Here is a 24110-nt window from a genome sequence, read left to right as displayed (position 1 = left end):
TAGATGCACTTTTCTGGTAACTTCTGATACCCCACTTTGCAAGATGCAGTGGCAGCAAGCAAGCAATGGAACAGGACTTAATTTCATAACATATTTTTCATCCGAATCCATTGCAGGAATAATAACAGATGTATTATTATATGTGAATTTATACCAGTATCTTTATCTAACATTTAATTATTACACTACAGATGCTCATAAAGCCATATCAATATTCTCCATTTTTCATTTCGTATTTAATATTAGTCTGGGACCGTTTTTCATGTTGTTGAAACTTCTTTTAACCTCTTGTTTCAGACCCATCTAAATTAGGTTGCTTAGTGTTCCTACTTTCCCTATTGATTCTTTTGCATTTGGTTTAAATTCACGTGAAGACAACATTTCGACAAAACTTTTTGTTTGTTTCCATGTACTCTACTTCGTTAATGTCAATTCATTATTGTTCATTCTTATCCCTTTTTTCAAGAATAATTAATAGCTAATGACCTTGCACGGTAGCATTTAGACAATTAGATTCAAATCTTATACCTCAAGCCTTTTCGGAATATAAAACATCATTTTATGCCATAGCCTCAAATCTTCTTCTCCCCTCCCCAATCTTTATGAGCTTCCAAAGTGTTGTGTTGTTCTATGTATGATATGATATGATATGATATCTCACAATTTTTAACACATATGCATTAGTCTTGTTACCCTCCTACATCAAAATTTTGGGAATGAACGAGAACAAGGTTCATTGGGGAGGATTGATTCAACAAAGTCATGGACTAAGTGGGGATTTTAATTCTGAGTTTGGTAATCATTATTGTCAATATTTTGATATCAGACAGGCCTGGAATATGGGACCACTTACGGTGGTTGGAGGAGAAGCTACAGATCAGTTGCCAAACATAGGCCATGTCAAATCATCTGGCACCATTATCAGCCGTTTTGAGTCACCAGCCTCTGCGTTTTATGCTGCAGAAAACTGCATGGGATTTGCAGAATATGATTGCCAACTTGGTATTCAATCTCAGTTATGCAAGATTAATGACTTGGAATTCCCTCTGTATCAATCTCCCAGGGAAAATCTTTTCTTGGATTCAACAAACCAACCTGACTCCAGCTACGATTTGTCAAACACCTTGCAGTCAATAGTGAAATCTCAATTGAATAATAACCAATGTCGTGTATCCCCTGAAAAGTCCAATAAAATTTCATGTGGGAATTTTCCCACCACCAAGTTCCTCCCAATTGAACAACAGAAGTTGTTCATTGATGGTGTCATCAGGGGCTCCTCATTTCCTAACAAGGGAATTCAGGATCGCATGGTAAGTTTTCCTTTTGGCAAACCCCACAGGAAAGTGTTGCCATGTGTTCATTACTGAAGATTCTTTATGAAGTTAATTTCCTTGTTTGCAGGTTGGTCGTGGATCTTTTAATTTACCCGTTGCACATATGAGATTTTCTTCTCAGATCGAGAAGTTGTCTCCAACACTTTCAGCAGGAAGTGTGTCCACTGTTGGAAACTCTGCTTCTAATGGGGCAGTAGTCTCAAGCAAAACACGTATCAGATGGACTAAGGATCTTCATGAGAAGTTTGTTGAGTGTGTGAATCGCCTTGGAGGCTCTGAGCGTAAGTAACTTGACTAAATTTTCTAATTGGCTATGCATCTGTGTAACATAACATCTGATAATCCTCTATTGCTGCTTGATTATAGAGGCAACACCAAAAGCTATATTAAAGATGATGGACACAGATGGTTTGACTATCTTCCATGTCAAAAGTCATCTGCAGAAATATAGAATTGCAAAATTCATTCCAGAGCCTAGCCAAGGTGAATTCTAGTTTGTTATTTACCAGTTTTCATGTTTGGTGCTTGAATTTACTCACATTCATGTCACAAATGATGAATAGATGTTTTTGTTATAGTGCTTTTCAAGGCCGAAAATATGAGCTTTTCTTTTTCCCTTTGTTTTGATTCTTTAATTGTAGTTGAGACTTAAATAAACTAATGTAGATTGAAGAAGTTCCAATGCAGAATAACTGATTGTTCTCCTTTAGGATATGACTGATTGTTCTCCTTTGCGTTATTCTTCCCACAAGTTGTTCATGATCTTTGTTTTTCTTCTATTCTTTCAAATATCAGGTTAACACCACATACTGAACCCAAAACTTTCTTCTGTTTCAGGGAAATCTGACAAAAGAACCCACATAAAGAATGTGCATCATCTTGATGTCAAAACGTAATTCTACTTATTATTTCCTGTAATAATAGTAATTTCGTGAAGTTGCTTAGTTCGTTTTATAATCTACTAAATTAACACTGTTCTTGATCTTCAGAGGCTTACAAATTAGAGAGGCACTTAAGCTTCAATTAGATGCTCAAAGGTGTCTTCACGAACAACTAGAGGTATATCCATGCTATGTTATCATTTTTTCTGGCAAATTTTAATTAAATATGATAGTATATGCTCTTGTTCTCCAAACTTTTAAGGTTCTTACATTGTACTGACCATTTCCCCTCTTGTAAGAAAAACTTGAATACCGGCCAAACCAGCTGAAAGTTTCTTGAATCTTAAGCATTGAGTTTCACTTTTTTTACCTTTCAACCAGCTTTAGATTGAAGAAACGATGCAGAGATTTTAGTCACAGAAGAACAATGAAGTCCGATATCTCACATACTTATAAAATAATGCATCATTTTCACAAACAAACTTTTAGACATCTATATTTACATTTTGGCCTTTTTTCTGATTCAAGACATACCCATTTTGGCATAGGTGATGATGTGAAATTGCAATGTCATGTGCTAAAATGTGGATAACAGTTAGGCACATATTTTGAGGAATTGGATGCTAAAACTAATGAATGAGAGGGGATATTTTGATTCTCTTAACACTCTTTCCTCACTTGAAGTTTTCACATAACTTATATTCATGTTGCAGGTTCAGAGAAAATTACAGTTGAGAATTGAGGAACAAGGAAGGCAACTAAAAAAAATGTTTGACCAGCAACAAAAGACAACTAATAACCTCTCAAATACTCAGGATTCAGGCACTGATGAGACAACAATTACTCATAAAGATGGTGAAGTTTCTGTTTCCTTCTTCACTTCCAAAGCCTCTCCAAGCCAATAATCTGATATGGTTATGTGAAGAATAACATTGTTGTTTATCCTACAAATGCAAACTCTCTATATGAAATAGTACATAATTTAGAGTGATTATATTATATATTATTCTATAGAAACAAACAAGTAGCATTGTATTACAGTAGCTTTACCAGGGGAGGAGGGAATAAACTTTGTAAGCAGAGTCTTCTGTGTTTTTTCAGCAAGGTGCCATTGTTTTGCTCCTTCTGTGTTTCTTTGTTCTTTTGTTTTGAGCTGTTACATTCTGTGTTTGGCTGCTAAAATTTAAGAAGCAGAAAAGAGTGATGTTTTCTTTTCTTAATTACTGGAACCTACGAATTTGTTTAAGTCAAAATTTTCAGGATAATCCTAAAATATATGCAATCCAAAATTCATCTTTTTTTTTTTCATAAATTAAGTTGAATTTGGATAAATCAATTTTAACATTTCTAATTACTCTCATTGTATTAAAAATCTTTTTCCAAAATATTAATAGAAGAGATTATTACTTTAATTTTCTACTCTCTTTTTCTTCTTTTACTGAGTTTGAGCCTACAGTATGAACTTTTTATTTGTGTTGAGATTTTAGCCTTTTGTTTAAATGATCTGTTAAAAGTGAATAAGTAAAATAAGAAAGGAAAAAAAAAATGAGTGAAAATTTAAGTTGTTTACATGTAAAAGAAAAATGAGATGAGATGAAGAATAAGTGAATAATTATAATTGATTTGATAGAATAAAAAATAGATAAGAATTTGATTATTTATTTAATTATCGTAATGCTCTTATTTAGAAAATTGAATTAAACACAAATGTGTAGAACACTAGTTAAGATTTTTTTTTTAATCAATACAGAGAAATTTAATTATAACGTATAATCTTAAAATTGCATGACAAACCGATGTATTTTTTTTTTCAAAATAATTGGTTGTGAGAATTGAAGATCTAGGCCTTTACAATATATTTATGATTCTAGATTTTTTTTTTGTTGATTTTTGTGTATTACTTTTCTGTTGAGTTCTTAAAATACATTATATTAATATATTAAAATTTTTAATACATTTTAAAATATCAAAATTAGAGTTTATAGTATATTTTAAAGACATGGTAAATGGACAAAACCAAAATCTCACGATAAATCTAAATTCTATTTATATGTATCAATCAATATTTAAAAAATAATAATGAATTAGGTAATGAAGCTTAAGAAAAACCTTGTAATTGTGGTTATTATTCATGAGAGGAATGCTAAAAGTATTATAAATTAATGATAAAAAAAAAGAATATATTTAGCATAGAAAACATAAAAAGGGACGTATTGTATTGTTAATTAAATTGGAGAGGCTTAGAAGAGAACCTTGAATAGACCGGAATCTTGAAGCCTTGTTTTTATTGAATCTTATTTGTTATGGCCGTCCTTCTTTGGCATTTCATTTTTGGACCTTTATATATATATTTTCTTATTGTTGCTAACCATTTTCTTCTCAAGGTCCCAATAACATTTATCAATTTCTCACATTCAAATTTTATACTAAAATAACTTTTAAACTTGTTTAAACATGGTTTTACCTTTTTTTAATTTATCTATATTTAGTCCTTTTGGTTTCAAAGTATAATACTTTTAGTCTTTCAAATAGTGTTTTATATTAAAATAATTATTTACATAGTCTTCGAAGAACAATAATAAATTTCAAAATTAAAAGAGGGAGAAAAATTGAACTTATAGTATTTTACAAAAATTATAAGCATATTATGTTTGCAAAACTTAGTACTTCAAATTTAAAATATTTTATACTAAAATTGTGTCATTTTGATTTAATTTTTTTACAATGAAATTGTATCAAATTTGTATGTTTTATTTATTTTTGTAAAAAAATAATTAAACTATCGATTTTGGTAATTTAAAAAAAAAAATTGGACATTTGATGTTTTCATTATAAATTTTTCATTCAAAGTTTTTAAACTCTTGAAAATGATGTTGAATCGTTTTTGTTCTAAAGTTTCTTTCACTTTGACTCACTCACATTTACCTTGGACAAACTAGCAGTCACTTGCACACATAATCCAAAGCCTTTTGTTTTAATACATTATACTACACAAATTACAGTTCATAACAACATTCTAAACGGTTATTAAATAAATGATATAAAACATTAGTGTAAATAAATGTGCAATGTTTTAAAAAAAATCTATAATTTTTTTAGTAAAGAGTTAAATTATATAAATATAGATATAATGAATTCTTTGTCTTTTTTTCCAAAAGAAGAAAAACATAAAATAGAACAAAAAAATTATAATTATGTTGTATTTATACCTTTAAATTAAAAAAAAAAGACATTTTTTTCCTTTATGTTTTCTCGTTAATGTATATATTTATATACTGTTTATATTATTATTTTTAATTAGGTTAAGTATGTTTTTAGTTCCTGAACCTTGATCCAAAATTGAAATTTGTCCTGTCTGAAACTTTGATACATTTTGATCCCTAAACTCTAGAAATGAATAAATATAGTCTTTTTAACCCAATTATATCAAGTTTTTTTTAGGTATCAAGAGTATTTCTTGTTGGTATATATTGAACCAGGAATGTGTAAATTACTTATATTAAATTTTGGCATTATCTATTTTACATAAAATTGTATACTTATTATTCTATATACTAATATACTATGTTGTATATATATTATTTTATGAGTTTGGATAATGTATACATATTATAGCTGCAATTTTATGTGTTATTATTTGTCTTTTTTAGGTTAATGCACACATTTCACCTTACACAATGATAATATTTATTGATAAATAAGATTTTAATAAATTATGAAATAAATCATCTTTAATTATTTAAAATGATATATATATATATATATATATATATATATATATATATATATATATATATATATATATATATATATATATATTAAAGATCATATTAAAAAATTAATTATAATTTATGATTAGTGATATTATAAAATATGTCAATAGGATTCTTCTTATGTTTTGCATTTGGTTAGAATAATCTATTGAATCGTATAGTTTTATGGTCAAATTATATGATAAGTGGAGTTGAGTATACTTTAGTTAATATAAGTGTTTTATATTATTAGATTGAAGAATTAAGATATCTAGAACATGATAATTATTATATGATCAAAATGATAAACATGTATTATTAATGAATATTTTTCTATATAAATTCTGACATTTCTAAAATTAAAGAATGAAAACTATGAAAAAAAATCTTCATGATAAGGCATTTGATACTACTTATATCTTTAAAATTTTAAAACAATAGTGTTATGGACCTTTATTGTTATATAGTCACTACAAGAATGCGCGGTTTTAGCGTCGAAATTATGGCGTCGGATCAGTGTAGGACGCAAAATACGACGGCCAGACCCACGCAAAATCGACAGTAACCAAAAAGTTATTTAGAAACAAAAATTATATCTTCGTAGAAATGAAAAAAATATTAATTTTAGATTCTCATCGGTTTGGCCGACGCAAATCAACAATAAGTTGCGTCGGATGGCCCACGCATAACAAATTAAATTGTTTGCGTCGGCTAGCCCACGCATATACTACTGAGATAAAAAAAAATTAAACTTTAGGTTAACGTATAGAGGGAAAACATCAGATTTCACTTTTCCCCCTTCCGCTTTCCCCTTCCCTCGAGTCAGCCTCGACATTTCCCTCATTCTCTGTGGCGTACGTTTTCTTCCATGAGTGACGAAACTCCATCGAGGCAAGTGGGCGACAAGAACAATACTCCAATGAGGCTAGCTTCTTCAAAGACGCCACCTGTTGCGAGGAGGCGAGGTTTTGTTACGATGCGAGCTGCTCTCACAAGACGAATGTTGTGACGAGCGTGGAGGTTTGGGCGAGAAAGGGTGCGCTGACGAGCTTCGTCGCAGATTTAGGGATTTTCGTAAGTGCGGTTTACGAATTTTTGTTCGAACCCAACAGATTTTTGAAGCATCCAGGTTAGTGATTGTATTCTTGTTGATTGAACTTACTACATTGTTGATTGAATCCCTATTGATTGAGTAATTTTTTGGTTATGAGATCCAAATTAGGTTTTTAGAATAAGCTTTTTAGGTGGACTTGTCTTCTGTGGATTTTAGACTTGTAGATTTTTGTGCGACTGTAATTTGATCTAATTAAAGTCACAATTTATTTAATTTTGTGTTTGCAATTTCGGTTCTAAATGATTCAAATGATACCCTGAATTATTGTTTGAAATGTGTTTGGATGCAGGTTTTGGTATTGTTGGATGCAGATTTTGCGATGTGCCTGGAAATAAACATTTGCGTGGGCTAAGCCCACGCCAACAATTATAAGGGAAATTGTTTGCGTCGGCTAAACCCACGCAAAGCCCTCTATTTTAGATATTTTATTTCAATCATTCGTGGGCTTGGCCTACGCATAGGGAATCATTCGTGGGCTTAGTCCACGCAAAATTTTGAAAAATTTTCAGGTGTTCGTGGGCTTGACCCACGCATACAAACTTATTATTTTATTTTTTATGTGTTTTCGTCGGTTGAGCCGACGATAAACAAGCAGCAAATGTTCGTCTCCATTTGGCCGACGCAAACGAGTTTTGCATCCAGGAGATGGGCGTGGTCCATGTTACCGTCGCTGGACCGACGAGATCATGCTCTTTTCGTCGGTTTTACACTAGTAACGTCCGATTTTGGCCGACGAAAAAAACCTACATTCTTGTAGTGAGTGTTTAACTCTGTCTTTTCTATCTAACGTAAGACTTTGACTCATATTTACTATTCTCGACATATGATAGTGTCAAGAATTTATTGAAGGCCATGGATAAACCATTTACTAGAGCACATTGAAAGTGTTCCTTAAACAATATACACATAAACCCCCATAAGAATTAGACATTTAATCAAATAAAATCAACTATATATTTAATAATCAATACAATTATTAAACCCCCAAAGATTCAGAAGAGTACTACCTTAAATGGGTAGATGTGAGGGTGAAAGGTACCAACTCTACGTTTAATAAAGTAAAAACCAAAACAAAAGGAATACAAACCTTAAACCAAAACAAAAAATATCAGTCAAAAGCAGTATTCCATAGTGAAAAAGAGAACTGCGAGTACAAACAAGTGGTAGAAGATGAAGAAGAAGAGTGAAGAGAGGTGAGAATGATGAACATAAAACAAAGTCATCACGAATGAGGTTAAAGTGGAGTAAGTGAAGAGCACGAGAGTGACGACAATGAAGACAAAAAAACAAACTGAAAATGAAATCCTAAAATTACACTTATTATGTCAAATTAAAATATAACTGACATGAAAAAACAAAATTACTATGTTGTATGTTGGTATAAGTGATCTGTCATAGTATATATCTCTACGCTGTATCATTTTAACTAAAACTCATAATAAACTTGTAATTTATTATAAAATGGTCACCGTTTCACATCTAAAATTATAATCATCATATAAGTTATTATAGATTATTATAGAATTATATTTTTCCACAAGCGATTTTTGTTATTGTTTTTCTTGACGTAGTGAAAGAACTATTTATTTGTTCATATCATTCTAGTTACACATTCAAGTTGTAAGAATGACCTAATCAATGTATTATTTATTTTAATATTTGATAACTAAGTTATAATCTTATCTTCAGAAGACGTATAAATAAATTAGACATATATAAACTATGATTAATATATTAGAGGTGCAAAAATAATAATGTTTCACATCAGATATATGAACTGCAGTGTATATGAAAAAATGACTGGAAGGTTGGAGGGTACCGACCTGTCCAAAGTAATGCATTGTTGTTCTAAATGCTTATGAGTAGAATAAACAATTATGGTTGTTTTGCATCAATGAATTAAGAATGTTTGTCCATAGTTTCTCTGTGATGCTACAATGCTTGATACTTTTCATAGGTCAGAATGTACTTAGACAGAAACCATGTCCTAATGCATTCAGAAATTCGCTTTGTACGAGGACACAACTATGTCTGTATACATTCTTAACTTTTCCTCTCACTGTTCATCCCTTACATATTTTTATTCTCCCACAAATCCTTTCATTTTAAATAAAAAAACTATTTGAAGTCTTGTATAGGTAGGGACTGTTAATGCCTTTTTCTCTTCTTGCATATAAATGAGCATCACAGAATTGGAGTAACTAAATTTGGGCAAGAGTTTAGATCTTTTAGGTTAGGTTTTGAGAGTGTAGAGAAGCATGTATCAGTGTAGTTCCCAAATGTATGGAACTGATTGGGAATCCTACATGGGGATTACCAACCTAACCAAGGTTGTTGGATCAGAACAAGTGAGTGTTCTTGAACCAAAAAACTCACCTTTCAACATTGTCACCACTCCTCTTCAAATTCAAACCCCACAAGGCTTTTGTGCAACTGCAACAAAAGGGCTGGTGAGTTTTCAAGCACAACAACATGTTCATCAGCAGCAGCAGCAGCATCAGATTGAAGTTCCTGCTTGGTGCTTTGAGTTTCCAAAGACAACAACAACAATTGACTCTCACATGCTGAATATTCGCCAAGCCTCTGGGGATAACTTCACCACCAAACAAGATCCACCCTCATCTCAGTTCACAAGCCCCTTGTGCCCGGTTGCTGAATCTTTCTTGTCGTCCAGCACTGGTGCAGATTGTCCTTCTTCTTCTGAAAAATATTGTAAAATTACTTCCTATTCTGAAAAATATAGTAGTATGCAGCCTGATGGTATGCCATATTACGATCACTTTTCCCAAGAAGAAGATAAACTACTGAGAGATGATGCTGCCACGGATGAAAGGCCCCTTGAAATTTCCTTTCAGAGAAACCAGGTTCTTACTTTTTCAGTTTGTGGTTAGTAGTTTCTGATTCCATTTGAATATACATGATTTAATGTGAAAGCATCCTTCTTTTTTCTCTCACAAAAAAATGGAGAAGATGTAAGATGATGGGGTCCTTCACAAGGTTTATGACTAGGAAGAAGAAGGATCCTTTTAAGTATTTTACAATCCCCGACCCGAGTCTTCGGTTTGAAGGAGAAAAAGAGGCTCCATCATAACCCTTTTTTTTTTATCTTAGTTTCGTTTAGAGAAAAAAATTATCAGTCTTCCCTTGTACAGAAATTCATAGGCATGATCAATCGTTGACACTCAAGTTAATTTTTTATATATATGATATCAAACGGAAAACCCATTCATATGTTCTTAACTTAGTTTTGATGAACCCAACGCTTTTGTGTAGGATTTAGGAACTCCAACCAATTCTCTCGGATAGTAAACTCATCAAAACTTAAAAATGGATCATACAACAGACCCACATCATTATCTGCTAGTTTGAAATATCCCTTTTTTTGTTGTGCTGATGAGATTTAATGTCTTATATTAGTTGGAATCATGTACAAAGCCAAAAAAGCAAGCTCCTCATAGACTTTGTGGGGTTGCCTGTGTAACTTCTAGCAACTCTGCTTCTAGAAGAGGCAAAAGAAGAATAAAATGGACCAACGATCTACACGAGCCATTTATGATGATTGTTAACAGTCTTGGTGGTCCAGAAAGTAAGTTAACCATTGTTTACACTTAAAGTAAAAGACAAGAAAGAAACATCATGTTACCAGGTACTTAATTTGTTCATTGTTGATCGCAGAGGCAAAACCTAAGGCTATACTAGATATGATGAAATCAGATTTGCTGTCTATTTCTCATGTTAAAAGTCATTTACAGGTAAAATCCAATTCCAGTGATCAATTTTGTTACACCTAATTGTCTCACTAATGTTTCTAACATGTGCCTTGCAGAAATGTAGGTCTACAATAAACATGCACAAAGCTTTGCAGGGTAAACTACTTCTGAAATTCCCTAAAATATCTTTCTTTTGAACTGTACCATTGGTAAGCTCAATTGGAGTGAAAAGAGAAAGTGGAAATTGGAGAAATGAAATTTAGAAATGTATCTGGACACACCTTAAGTCCGGATACATCTCATTATGATTTCTCCTTTTCTGCATTCTGATATTTGAATATTTCTACCAAACACAAACAACCCTACAACATTCTTTGCTTGCTCTATGAATTATAATTTCATTCTTATTGGGGTAATCTTTCAGAAAAATCCGAGGAAGGACAGAGAATGGATGGGGTGTCTGAGCTTCAAGTGAAAATGTAACAACATTACTTAAACTACGACAATCTACACTTTTTGTGTTGTGATACTTTTCTATATGCAGTATAATAGCAAGAGATCTTTGAACTAAAATATCAAACAGTTAATCTGCTTTCTTAAATCTGCAGCCACATGCAAATTGAGGAATCAAGGCAACTGCAACTAGAGGTTCGGAGGAATATCTGCCAACAACTAGAGGTAATACATAGAATTTCTTTGATGAAAATATCTATTGACACATGAATGAAAATTTTTATGAAACTTAAACTTACCCTTTACTATGTTGTGCTTGTTTCCTAGATGCAACGAAATCTGCAAATGCTAATTCAACAGCAAAGCCAGCAATTGAAAGTAATGTTAGATTACCAAAAGAAAAAAACGAAACTGGACACAGAACTGGAAGCAACTGTCCCCTAATGATGGTTGAATTGTTTTGATAAGATACTCTATTTTTGCTGCCTTTTGTCTTGCAATAGACAATCGAACATGTAAGTGTGAGAAACGAGGTTTTGGCAGCAACTTCAAAATGTGAGCATGTCTATGTGCATTTTGTTCTGCACTTCCACACACAAATCTCACAGTATTCATTGACACATAAAGAGAGTTGTCACATAACTTAGAGAAAAAAACCGAAAACACTTTCACTAAGTGAGGGTCGTATATAAACACTTTGACACCTGTATTTATTATTATTGTATGGTTTATTTATTGTTAATTATCCTTTATATTGAATGTTTACGTTAATTAAAAATAAGACTAATTTAGAGTAATTTAGAGTATTGTCGGTAATGTGAAATCCACCTTTTAACATTTCACGTCTTAACTTAAACACATGTACATAATAATTATGGTTGTATTTCACAATTACTTTAAAGAGTTTAAATTGCACTGAATTCAATAACCCTTTCAATGTACAAACAACTTTAAAGATTAAGATTTTCCAATTTTAAAAAAAATTAAGATGCTTGAAATTGAAATTATTTTGATTTGAAATGTTATTTTTCAAATACTTTATTTAAATTATCAAGTCAAAAAAGGTGGATGGACAAATCTACTCCTCCAAATACTTGCACATCTATTCTTACAGCACCATTCATTAATACAAACAGAACTCTAATGATTTGATTGAGACGACCATTGTCTTAATTAGAAGTTCCAAGCGATGCTAAAGATAAGTTAAGAGTGATTAATTCACTTTAATAAAGAAACATTCTTTATAACTAACTTAATTAAGTCTTTGATAATTAAAAAATATAAAAAATTTAAGTATTTAATAAATGGAAAAAATAATTAAGTATTATGATTTATATTTTACATCTAAAAAAACTACATTTTTTTTAATATGAGTAATTGCTTCACCAATAATAAAAGAATATTTCATAAAATATTGAGTCCATGATATACCGTAAAACTAAATTTAAAAAAAATGTGATTAATCTTTTGCGATTATGTTATCCAGTTAACAAAATAACATAATAACTCATACAAATTTTCAACGGTTTCCTCTAGCACATGTATTAAAAAATTAACAATTCTTGTAATAAAATTATACAAGACCAATGAGACCTGAGCCTAACCACATAAGGCATTGACACCACTCTCAACCCAAAACCTTAAGGCAGTGGGTTTATGGGTCTTTATTCTTATATAATGCTCTACTTTCTCATTTCTAGCCAATGTGGGACTTAGACTCACACTTGGATTCCTAAAAAAAAGGAAGGTATCTTGAACTATAATAATCATTCACACTCACATAAAACAAAATGATTTATGTGGTGAAAGTGGCAGGAGGTCCTAGTCTTGGGACATATTGGGCCCAAGATATTAGAGGATTAACTCTATGTGTGGTTGGGTAATAACCCCTTGCGTCTACACTCTGCATTTGTTTGCTATCACATGAACTAGGTGCTTACTACTTTGTATGTTTATAACCTGATTTAACATTTACTTGCTTAATAACATGTTGAAAATTATTTTACTCTAGCTTACCCATTCTCTTTGTGTCTGTTCTCTTCTTTGACTTTTCCTTTTTGCGATGATCACCAAATCCTTGGTGTGAGCAGATGTGGAGACTCTGAGTGGTTGTGATGTTGACAGGGAGGATGTGGTGTAGTTAGGCTTCCTGGATCCTTTATTGCTCATTTGAGCATTTCTTCATTTGAGCAAATTTTCAGTTTAATCTAATTTGTGTTTAGATTCTATTCATGGTATTTGGGTTTCCATTCCAGTATAATTTATATCGGTGCCCTATTTTATACTATAAACATGCGACGTTCTATTTATTTGAATAATTCAATTAAATTGAGACGTTACAAACTTACCAAAAATACAAGAATAAATTATTTATATTTTAAATTTTTTAAAAGATTTTTGTAGGATTAACCATTCGTTTATTAAAACTATAGAAACAAATCAAAAGTACAATAACAAATGATTAAATTATGTTTTATATTTTTTTAAAAGATTTTGTAATTTTTTGTCCGTTAAACGAAACAAAACAAGTTACATTCTAAATCAGTTTTTTTTAAGAAATGTGTTTGATGAAAAATATTAGATTTAACTTATCGACATATTGTAGAAATGTTTTTCAAAAGTTATTTTTACTAAATCCTCTTTCCTTAGTTAAAAACGGAGTAATAACATCCGATATAAAAAAAAATAAAAAAATTGAAAGATTTACAAAAGATGTTTTTATATTGATTATTATGATAAACTTATATTAAATCCAACTTTTTATCAACAAAATCAAGGTTCACTTAAACATACTAATATTACAAGTTATAAAGTAAGTATTATTGAAATCTATTAATTTTGAATAAGCATGAGTGTTCTTTGGACTCAATTAGAGAAGATCACAAGTTGGATCAGACATGAATAGTGTCTATCTATAAATTGATCCGTAATAAAAAAAATTATGCGTTACTTACTTCCATATTTGTCAGATACTTGTTCAAAAAATATTCGTAAATTTTTCAAAACCTACATATATCCATGGATGCCACAGATATTTTTTAAAAATTCTTTTATAATTTTTAAAATAAAATATAAATGAAATTACAAAAAAAGCAATATAAAGTAAATTTTAATTTTATTTAAATTTTATTTAATAAAATATAAAATGATTTTAAATTTTCATTAAATTTAATTTAATAAAATATAAATTAAATTTTAATTTTTATAAATAATAAATATGGATAATATAATATTATACATAACTAATTTATAAATAGATATTAAAATATCGTGTTTCGTAGTTATCTATTGCGAATTTTATTGGTGGAGAGAAAAACATCATTTTTTTCCCACACTTCAACTACTTTAAAAGTACTCTTATCTCAATCTACTGAATTACATCATCTGAAATAAATGTTTTAAGAGTACAAGAATTTGATTTTGTCATAGTTATAATAGTTTCAACCCTATTTCTTCAGAGTCTTCTTTACATAGAGTTTGTAGAAAAGATTTAATGCAAATCCTTTAAAACTGTAGTGAAACAAACTAAAAGTCTTCTTATGTCTTGTGTTCGTGAATGTTGAAAACTTGTAAATGCATTAAATATTTTTTACTTAAATAGCAAACATTTATTAGCTGGTCACGTACATTTATGTATAGAACTCAATGTATTGGTAGAACTTTGATATTTAAAAAATCTTAGAACTTAATACATACATTACACAACTTTAATTTAAAAATATAATATTTACGATCTTATAGCTAAAATATATTATTTAATTTTTTTAATGCTAAAGATGTTTTCTATATTATACTTTAATATATATAATTTTATGATTCGGTAATTTAAGAATGACATTTTAATTTTTGTAAGGTTAAAATAAGTTTTTAATGAAAATAAGATATAAATAAAATGCGATGAGTGGATCTGATCTATATAGGAAACGATAAATAAATGAATGATATAATTAAGATGCAACATGAGTAAGTTTTTGGAAAGTTGGTCATCCCTAGTCATATAAATTCAAAAGTTTTGTAATGTTAAGAAACATTTCTAGTTACTCAATATATTTTTGAAAAATTATGTAGATATAATTAGGTAAAAAAATAAATTTACTTCAATATTGTTGAGTAACTTTCAAAATTTTAAGAATTTTTATAATTTAAAATAAAAAATAAAATAAAATAAAACTTGTAAAATTAAAGAGTGAGTAATTTTTTTATTGAAAGAATATAAAAAATGGAAGTCATAAACAAATAGAGAAAGATAAATATAAATATAAAGATAAATATTGACACATTAGAAATTATAATCTTAATCTAATCATTTTAATTTTGTTTAAATTACTAAGATAATTAAACATTGTGTTTGATCTTCAATAATTTTTAAATAGACGTAATTGTTTTTGTTATAGTAAAGGTAAATGCGTCTCTACACATAAAAATACATAACAGCAATTTTTGTTTTTTTAAGAAAATGACAAATAATTTGGTTATACATAGAAAGTATATTCACAAATTTATTTACGGTGAGGCTGGGCCGCCCACGGGCCTTGGAGTTTCTTCCAAGATAAGCCCGCACTGCATGTATAAGAGAGGCCCAATTAAAGACCTAATGCATTGGGTTCGGAGGTGTTGAGTGGAAGAAGGTGAAGAAGAAGAAGACATGGAAGATTTGAAGAAGAGAAAACTGGACGAAGCTGGAAACGGTGATTTTGCTTCCAAGGAAGAACTTCGCTTCCTTATTGAACCTCTTGCTAAACCCCAACTCGTTGATCTTCTAGCTAAACTGTGCGTTTCATATCCTCCATTTCACTTCTTTCCTTCTTCAACTTTTTTTTTCCTCGTCATCCTCTCCGTGCAATCAGTTTCCCCATGCTTTTTTGCTATTTTTTTTCGCTTTTATCCGTTGGTATTGCAGTTCTTTCCTTGAATTGTGTTAGGGTATTTTCATTTTGAATTGGCTCGTATGGAACTTGTATCTTGTGGTCGGGTCCATTGGGTGTAATATATAGTTTTTTTAACTTTGTTGGATTTGTGAGCATGTGGTAAAGTTTGGACTTGCAGGATTTGGCCTTAAAATTGTTGAAGCATGGTTCTTTAGGAATTAGTGTTGCGGGTGTTATTTCTTTAGGAACTAGCATTTTTTTTTTCACTATTTTCACCATATTGACATAGTCCTCGGAATAATTTCATACTCAATTTTGGTCCCTTTTTCTTAGTACAGATTGAAATATGGACAACCATAACAATTTCCTCCTTCTTGCATTCCATTAAGCTGTTTCACCCTCATTGCCAGATGCTTCTTCTTGTGGGGATGAAAGGTGGTGTTTGGCATATAATCTAGGCTCTAGTTGATGACTTAATGCTGACCCGGACCCAGTGCACTTTGTTGTCACAGTTCTAGAAAGGTGACCATCACATAGTGGGATTGGGGGAGGAAAGAAGTATATGGCATTATCCTTGCAAGGGGATAGTTTGTTTGAGGGTTTGAACCTTATACGTCTAGGACACAAGGCAGTGACCTTACTAGTTACTGCTGGTGTGCCAAGGCTTGTCATCTCAGGGCATCATGGTTGTTCATTGACAAATTTAGCATTATTATAATTATGACCATATGAAACAAAAATCGACTATTTGTACCTAAAACATTAAAATAAAATCAATAAATGCTTTGTGAAAATATTTTTTTTTCTACTTTGAGGCAGTTATTAATTTTCTGCCTCAGTTGTTCAGAACAGAATCCTTTTTTGGGCATTGCTTTATATGTGTGTGTATACAATGTGTAGTTGACATCTTTGAATTGTTGGTACCTTCTGCTTGCTTGGTGTGCTTTGCATAAAAAGGGGCCAAAAGAAATTGCTCCCACTTGTATGCTGTGTGATTGACCGTGTGCATGTGTGTTTGTTTTCATGTTGAGGCATAAAGAGGGTCCCAATATCCTTCAATTGCAGAAGAAATAAAAAGTATTGCAAGTGCAGATCCTGCCCATCGAAAGCTTTTTGTTCGTGGCTTGGCATGGAATACCACTTCAGAAACTTTGCGTGCTGTGAGTGCATTGGTGATTGTGTTTAGTGTGTCATGCATGTGATTGCTTCCATGTCACATGGAATGTGGCCAGCAAAATTTATTTTCTAGAGCGCCAATTTTATGTCCCTTTATTTCCAACCAGTTCCTTGTCTTTGGCTCAAGCCTTGAGACTGAAAAAAAAATTCTTTCTTCTCCTTATGTTGCCTCTTATACATTGCTTATTTTTTCAGGCATTTGAAGAGCATGGAGAAATTGAGGAAGGAGCTGTGATCTATGATAAAGTAACAGGGAAGTCCCGTGGCTATGGATTTATCACTTTTAAAAATATGGAATCAACTCAGCAAGCATTGAGAGCTTCTAGCAAATTAATTGATGTAAGCTTTACCCCATTTTATTGCTTTGGATCTTGGTCTCTTATATACATGAATCTGCAGTTTTGCTTTAGAAACATCATGGTAACTGAGTTTGCCTCTTTGAATTTCTTAACTTGCCAATCCCAATACATGCAAACTATGAGATGTATCAAGAAGATTATTTTGTATGTGGTTCTTTGTTGAGGGGGCTTATTTTCTGCTAGCAAACAACCTGTAATCAGGGTTTGTTCACTTTTCTCAATACTGTCTCATGTTGCAGAATCCAATTTACACTTACCTACCTTGTACTGTTGAGAAACAGTCAGGCCTAGTGACATTTTTTAAACATTAGAGCCTAAATACACAGGAAGATTATTTTCTTTATATTTATAGATTTTAGTTGTTTAGTTGTGTAGGTGCTGTCTGCAGCTGTCATTCCGACATTCCCCTGGTTGATTGTAGAAATTTGTGTTTTCAGGGAAGATTGGCTGTCTGTAACCTAGCCTGTGAGGGTCTAAGTGGAACAAGTAGTGCTCCTGATCTTTCCCTGAGGAAGCTTTATATAGGAAGCTTATCACCAGAAGTCACAAGCGAAATGCTGCTCAACTATTTTGCGAGGCACGGTGAAATAGATGAAGGTTCAGTTGCATATGACAGGGATACAAATGAGTCACGGTAAAAGTAGCAACAAGTATTACTTGGATACAAAATTTTATAGTCTTTTTAATTTCCATGAGAAAAGCTCGAATCCCTGAGAAAGATAGTTGTTAATTTGTTACCCCAGCTCACTTAAGTATGTATTCACCGGTGGAGAGCATCCAGTGTTGGTTTTGAAAAAATCTATTTGTGCTCACTGTAGCAGCCTAGAAACGGGTTGCCAGTAGTGGCTTTGATTATTTTTCTTTTAAAGAAAATGGTTTATATAGAGCAACGGTCATATATAGAGCTTTGTCTATACTATATATTTGCAACAGTCACAGAGCAAAAACTATATTTTAATTGTATGCTCTCTCAAATTATCAATTTCATATATATTTTTGTACCGATTTGTTCTGTCGAAGTCTCAATTTGAAGTTCCAAAATTTTGTTCTCTGAATTATCAACTTAAAAAAAATCATATTTAACAACCTATTTTATGTATGTTTTGGTAATGCTCTGAGTTGTTTGCTTACGGTAACGTGTTATTATTGTTTATTTCCAACTGTAGTGGCTTTGGCTTTGTCACGTACAAGACAGCAGAAGCTGCCAAGAAGGCCATAGATGATCTTGAAAAGACTCTTGGGGTAAGCAAACGCTTCATATTTTATATCAAGTCCGAGGTTAGCTGTTAGAGTGGGACCTGTTTATTTCTGTGCTTAAAAATGTCTTGGGATGTGACAATAAGAAATGAAAGATCAATGAAAAAGGCATCTTAGTTATACAGTAAAGGAAAAGTAATATTAAAAAATGGTGGTTTACACACTTTTAGGCTACATATTAGACTATAGGGTTAAATAAATTTTTCATACTTCCAAAATTTACCCGTATTGAAATCGGTTTCTCTTAAAATATTTTGGTGTTTTTGATTCTTAACCTTTAATAAATATGTTCTCTGGTCTTGATAGTAACTTTGTTGCTCTTAAACTAAGAATGTTGATATTTGCAGGGATGATAGCACGTGACACTAAAAAATTAGTACATCTACATTATTAATTTACAAATAACAGTATGAATAACTTTTAGGATTCAAATTAACATATTTATATTGGTAGTCAGAAATACAACCAAAATTTACTCAACCTACATATGAATCTGTTTTTTTTATTTTTAACCCTATTTATGACTAAAATACAAAGCTCCTATCATGTAGTATATTTAGAGGAGGTTCTTTCCCTAATCGGTAATTATCTAACTAGACAGTAATCTAGTATGATAAAAAACAATCTCATGTTTTGATTGCAGGCAGTTGTTATTTCCTCAAATGGAAATTGCAATTAATATGGAGCTGTATAAACTTTGGAAGTTCTGACATGACATGTTGTACTTGTTTTGATTGCAGGGAAGGAATATAATTGTAAAATATGCTGATTCCAACAAAGGTAAAACTGGGCAGCAGCAATTTCCCTCTGGAGTGGTTCCAATGGCTGCCTTAACTATGAGCACAGGCTATATGCAGGCTGGTAAAGCTCATGTAAGCTCTGGCCCCCCTATAAATTACAGTTATCCCCAAACTGTTGCACCATATTCTGCATCTCCGTATCCAAACCCTCACACTGTACCTTCTCCTTATCCAACACAAGGGCAGATTCCTTACCCTCCTCTTTCTGCAAAGAAAGACCAACATGGGTTTCCGCCTACCCAGCCTGTAGGAATGAACAACTACCCTTATTACTATCCCAAGCAATGAATGTATTTTTTAACTGAATGTGATGATTTTGATACTCCCTCTCTTTGCTTTTCTTTTCAAATCATTTTAGCTATTAGTTACCTCTCATCTCATAAGTCATCCCATCACCTGTTAATCAACCTCTGCTTCCTCTCTTTACAGCTTTTCATCTAGTTGATTTTTGACATTCTTATTCGTTACCTGTAATATTGATTAGAAATTTTTTATATGTATTTTTTCTTCTGAATATCTTGAACGGGAGCACCATTTTTTTTTTCTGCATTTTAGTTAACCCTTTGAGTTTGCTACTTTTGAGTGTGATTGCTTACATTTATAAAATTTTCAACCCTTCCTTTATCGACATTTGTTCACGAATCACACCACATGGCCACTGTTGCAGGGATGTCCTTCAGGTGGCTCCTACTTCGCAGAATCCATTCCCAGTCCTTGTTTTTGAACATTAATGAAAATATTCAGACGGGGAAGATATAAAATAGACATGGAAATGATTTATACATTCTGTAGTAAAAAAATGAAAATTTTAGAAATACTATAGTGACAAATCCTGAATGGAAAGAAATGAAAAAATAAAGATTATTTGGTCTTCTTTCGTCTTTTCTTTCAATCCAACCAAAAAGAAAAGTATCGTAAAACTGACAGATTTATGATATTTTCATTTGTAAATTATGATTAGGAGAGCTACACATGAGAACATATCAGAAAATTAAGTAAATATATGAATGATTGTATTGAGTAAAAAAAAAGAAATGGTTTTATTTATAACAAAAATTATAAAATAATGTTTATAAAATAATCAAATCAATCTTATTATTATTGTCATTATTTTATTTTAATAATAATAATTTTGTGATTTTATATAACATAATTATGATATATAAGAGAATGTTGGAATGTGAAAATCATCCTCTTCTAGCGTACAAAGGCTGGAGCTATTAGGATCTTTAATAAATCTGTTTTTGCATTGAATAAAAGGAGAATTATCAATTTTTTTCTTATCTTTATGGAATAAACTAAACTAGTAAGATAGGTATTACAATTTGGTGTTTTCATTTTGAGAAAAATTATCCATTGAACTCATGGGACAGCATGACTTCATGAAAAGATGTTGATACAAATTTGAAGTACTTAATACAAAAAATTGATAGAAACATTACATAAATTAAAATGGCCACTATATTTGAAATTAAATTAAGTCTATTATCAAAAAATTGATAGAAACATTACATAAATTAAAATGACCACTATATTTAAAATTAAATTAACATTTTTTGAATTTTGTTAGTACCACGAAAACAAGAATGATATTTATAACTAACCCATCTCCGCCGGAACATGAGTTGACTGTGGGCTTTGGCGTGGCTTCTGAAACACAGCAACATGGCAGTGGGTTCGCCCTAGCGGCGCCGTTGACCCAAAGATGTGTCTTCTCTTCTCTCTAACTTCACTCTCCACCTTTCTGTATTATCACCCTTCCAAAACGACGCCGTACCCACCATGTTCCCCTTTCGGAAACTCCACGCTCAGTGCTTCTTCTTCCTTCTTAAACCCTGCCAAAACCCTAGATTCCAGACCACCAAATCCGCCACTAAATTCGCCGGAAAAGCCACCGTAAAACAAGCCCAAGCCGCATTGCTCGAGTACCTCCACTCCACGCGCAGCCTCAACTTCTTAGACGCCGACAACATGTGCAAAAACTCGCCCTCCTTCCTCCAGGACCTCCTCGCCAAAACCCACTTGCACACTCCGCACGTCGACACCAAGCGCTCCATCTCGCGCTACCTCCGCTACCACCCCATTAACGAGTTTGAGCCCTTCTTCGAGAGCGCGGGTCTCTCCCCTTCCGAGTACGCGCCCCTTCTCCCGCCTCACATGATTTATCTAAACGATGACGTTCTGCTCATGGAGAATCACCAGGCGCTCTGCAACTACGGGGTTCCCCGCACCAAGATGGGGAGGGTTTTCAAACTTGCACCTCAGGTTTTTCGGTATAAACCCGGGGTCTTGATCTCGAAGCTTCGGGAATACGAAAACCTCGGTGTTTCGCGGAAGACTTTGATCAATGTGGTTGCTTTCAGCCCCTGCATTTTGGTTGGGGGTGTTGATTTTGATTTTGTTAAGGTTGTGGAGATGTTGAAACGTGTTATTGGAAAGGATTGCGAATGGATTGGAGAGCATTTGTTGATTAACAAGGGTTGTTGTAATTGGAGGGTAATGTTTCAGGTTTTGAGTTTACTTTCTACGGTTTTCAATGAAAAACAATTGTGTGATTTAATCACTCGTCACCCTGGATTGATTTTTGAGGAATCTGGAGGTTGTGTGTTATCCTTGATTGGCTTTTTGTTGAAATTTGGATTGTCTGTAAACCGGGTTTGTGTCATGCTGCACGAGTTTCCGGAGATTCGGGCTGTGAAATTTTTGTCCAATTTGAGGCTGTGTTTTCTGTTCTTGACAGAGATCAAGATGGAGGCTTCGGAGATTGGGAGGATTTTGCAGTCTCACTGCTTGGTGTTGGGATCCTTCACCATGAAGAGAACGATTACTTTGCTTACTAACTTGAATGTTGGAAAGAAGCGACTGTGTAGAGTTGTGAGGGATGATCCTGTAGTAATGAAGAGTTGGGCTTTGGGAAGGAGAATTGAGCCTCTGGTTAACTCGTATGTGGAGTATGAATCCAAGGCGCTGAAGAAGGAGTTCATGCTGAGGTTGGGGTATGAAGAGAACTCCAAAGCAATGAATGAGTCGATTAAGTTGTTCAGGGGTAGGGGAGCTGAGCTTCAGGAGAGACTTGAATTTATTGTTAATGCAGGGTTGGATTATGAGGTTGTCTGTAAGATGATTCGAGAGTCCCCGCGGATTCTTAGTCAGACCACGGATAGGATAAACATGAAAATTGAGTCTCTTGTGAATGAAGGATATTCAATGTCGGATTTGGCTAGTTTTCCTTCTTTCCTTTCCTATTCAGCTGAAAGGGTTAAGCTGAGGTTTTCAATGTATAATTGGCTAAAAAGGCATGGAGCTGCAGAAGCAGGGCTTGCTTTGAGCACTATAATTGCATGCTCTGAGAAAGCGTTTGAGAAGATGTACGTGAATCGCCATCCGTCTGGCCTTCAAGTATGGCGGGATTTAAAGGCACAGATTTCTTCTGAGTCTTAGTTGGTTGAAGAAATCCTGCACTTCGATTGTATTACTTGATGAAAGCAAATATGAGATAATAAATCCGGTCTTTCACTGAGATTAATTGCTTCGGATGTGGATAATAATGGATTAATCTTTCAATCTGGTTGCGGTTCTGCTTCAGATAATTGCGCATCCCCTGTTTTCACCATATTTTAAGGATGATTGAACTGCAAGTTTATTCATGGTGTGCGCAATGCAGATAGCCAATTGAAGATCAGCATGTCAGCAGGCATCGACTAATGTATGCAGGTTTTCATGAGCTAACATCTTGGGGATTTCTGATTGCAGATTGATGATATTTATCACACTTCTTGTAGATGGAAAGAACGTTGGCTAGATAGAACGTATGTTGTCAATATCACCTTCTTACCCCAGTTACATTGCAGATCACTAGGGTTTAATTTATAGTCTGACTAGATCTGTTCCTCAAGTATGAACCACACAGTGGAGCTGTTGAGGATGAGAAACTGTATTATTTCGCAATTGAAAATTAGATGACCAGGTTTCTGGGTTGAATAAAATTGTTGATATGATTATGTTTCCAGCCAAAGAAATTGTTAAGAGGAACATACATGCTCACCGTAGCTTGGCATTATGTAAAACAATATGCTTCTGAAATTAGACACTGCAAGTTTTGATATCTAGGAGTTGCAGAAAACCCACATGGCATCTGAGAGAATTTTGTCCCCTCTTCAACTATGCTGAATTATTATCCATATTAGAGCCAACCAAAATTATTTAGAACCTTCAAACACTAAGCATGGCAACTTAGCAAGACTATGAACTTTCTTAATGATGAATAGTGTAATCTTTAGATATTTGCTAGAGCCAATTGTTATCTTTTGAAAATCAGAAATTAAGGAAACAAGTGATCTTGAACTATATTAGTGACTAGTTTCCTCCACACTGATAAGTTGGAATTTCTGCCTTTCTTGCCGGGG

General features: G+C 32.6%; 4 protein-coding genes across 4 annotated transcripts; all 4 read left to right on the top strand.

Annotated features, from left to right (window-relative positions):
* The first annotated feature begins 307 nt into the window (after positions 1-307).
* LOC114174466 (uncharacterized) lies at positions 308-3338 on the top strand. Its single transcript, XM_028059308.2, has 6 exons — positions 308-1310; positions 1402-1615; positions 1701-1817; positions 2172-2226; positions 2324-2393; positions 2929-3338. The coding sequence occupies exons 1-6, from the start codon at positions 717-719 to the stop codon at positions 3118-3120; spliced, it is 1242 nt and encodes a 413-aa protein (XP_027915109.1). The 5' UTR covers positions 308-716; the 3' UTR covers positions 3121-3338.
* Positions 3339-6749: 3411 nt separating this feature from the next.
* Positions 6750-11979, top strand: LOC114194271 (uncharacterized). The gene is made up of 8 exons (XM_028084400.2): positions 6750-7096; positions 7371-9945; positions 10499-10667; positions 10757-10833; positions 10908-10947; positions 11216-11270; positions 11400-11469; positions 11572-11979. Exons 2-8 carry the CDS (start codon positions 9340-9342, stop codon positions 11686-11688), a joined length of 1134 nt encoding a protein of 377 aa, XP_027940201.1. The 5' UTR covers positions 6750-7096; positions 7371-9339; the 3' UTR covers positions 11689-11979.
* A 3850-nt stretch (positions 11980-15829) lies between these two features.
* Positions 15830-20220, top strand: LOC114192743 (UBP1-associated protein 2C-like). Its single transcript, XM_028082580.2, has 6 exons — positions 15830-16014; positions 17152-17272; positions 17484-17627; positions 18085-18281; positions 18814-18889; positions 19645-20220. Exons 1-6 carry the CDS (start codon positions 15890-15892, stop codon positions 19990-19992), a joined length of 1011 nt encoding a protein of 336 aa, XP_027938381.1. The 5' UTR covers positions 15830-15889; the 3' UTR covers positions 19993-20220.
* A 1086-nt stretch (positions 20221-21306) lies between these two features.
* Positions 21307-23723, top strand: LOC114190655 (transcription termination factor MTEF18, mitochondrial-like). Its single transcript, XM_028079625.2, has one exon. The coding sequence runs from the start codon at positions 21487-21489 to the stop codon at positions 23143-23145; it is 1659 nt and encodes a 552-aa protein (XP_027935426.1). The 5' UTR covers positions 21307-21486; the 3' UTR covers positions 23146-23723.
* Positions 23724-24110: the final 387 nt, after the last annotated feature.

The sequence above is a fragment of the Vigna unguiculata genome, chromosome 1, assembly GCF_037176805.1.
Source record: "Vigna unguiculata cultivar grain cowpea cultivar isolate G323 ecotype 2 chromosome 1, ASM3717680v1, whole genome shotgun sequence".
Classification (NCBI taxonomy): Eukaryota; Viridiplantae; Streptophyta; class Magnoliopsida; order Fabales; family Fabaceae; genus Vigna; species Vigna unguiculata.
The sequence above is the reverse complement of the archived record's forward strand: the minus strand, read 5'-3'. Positions and strand labels throughout refer to the sequence as shown.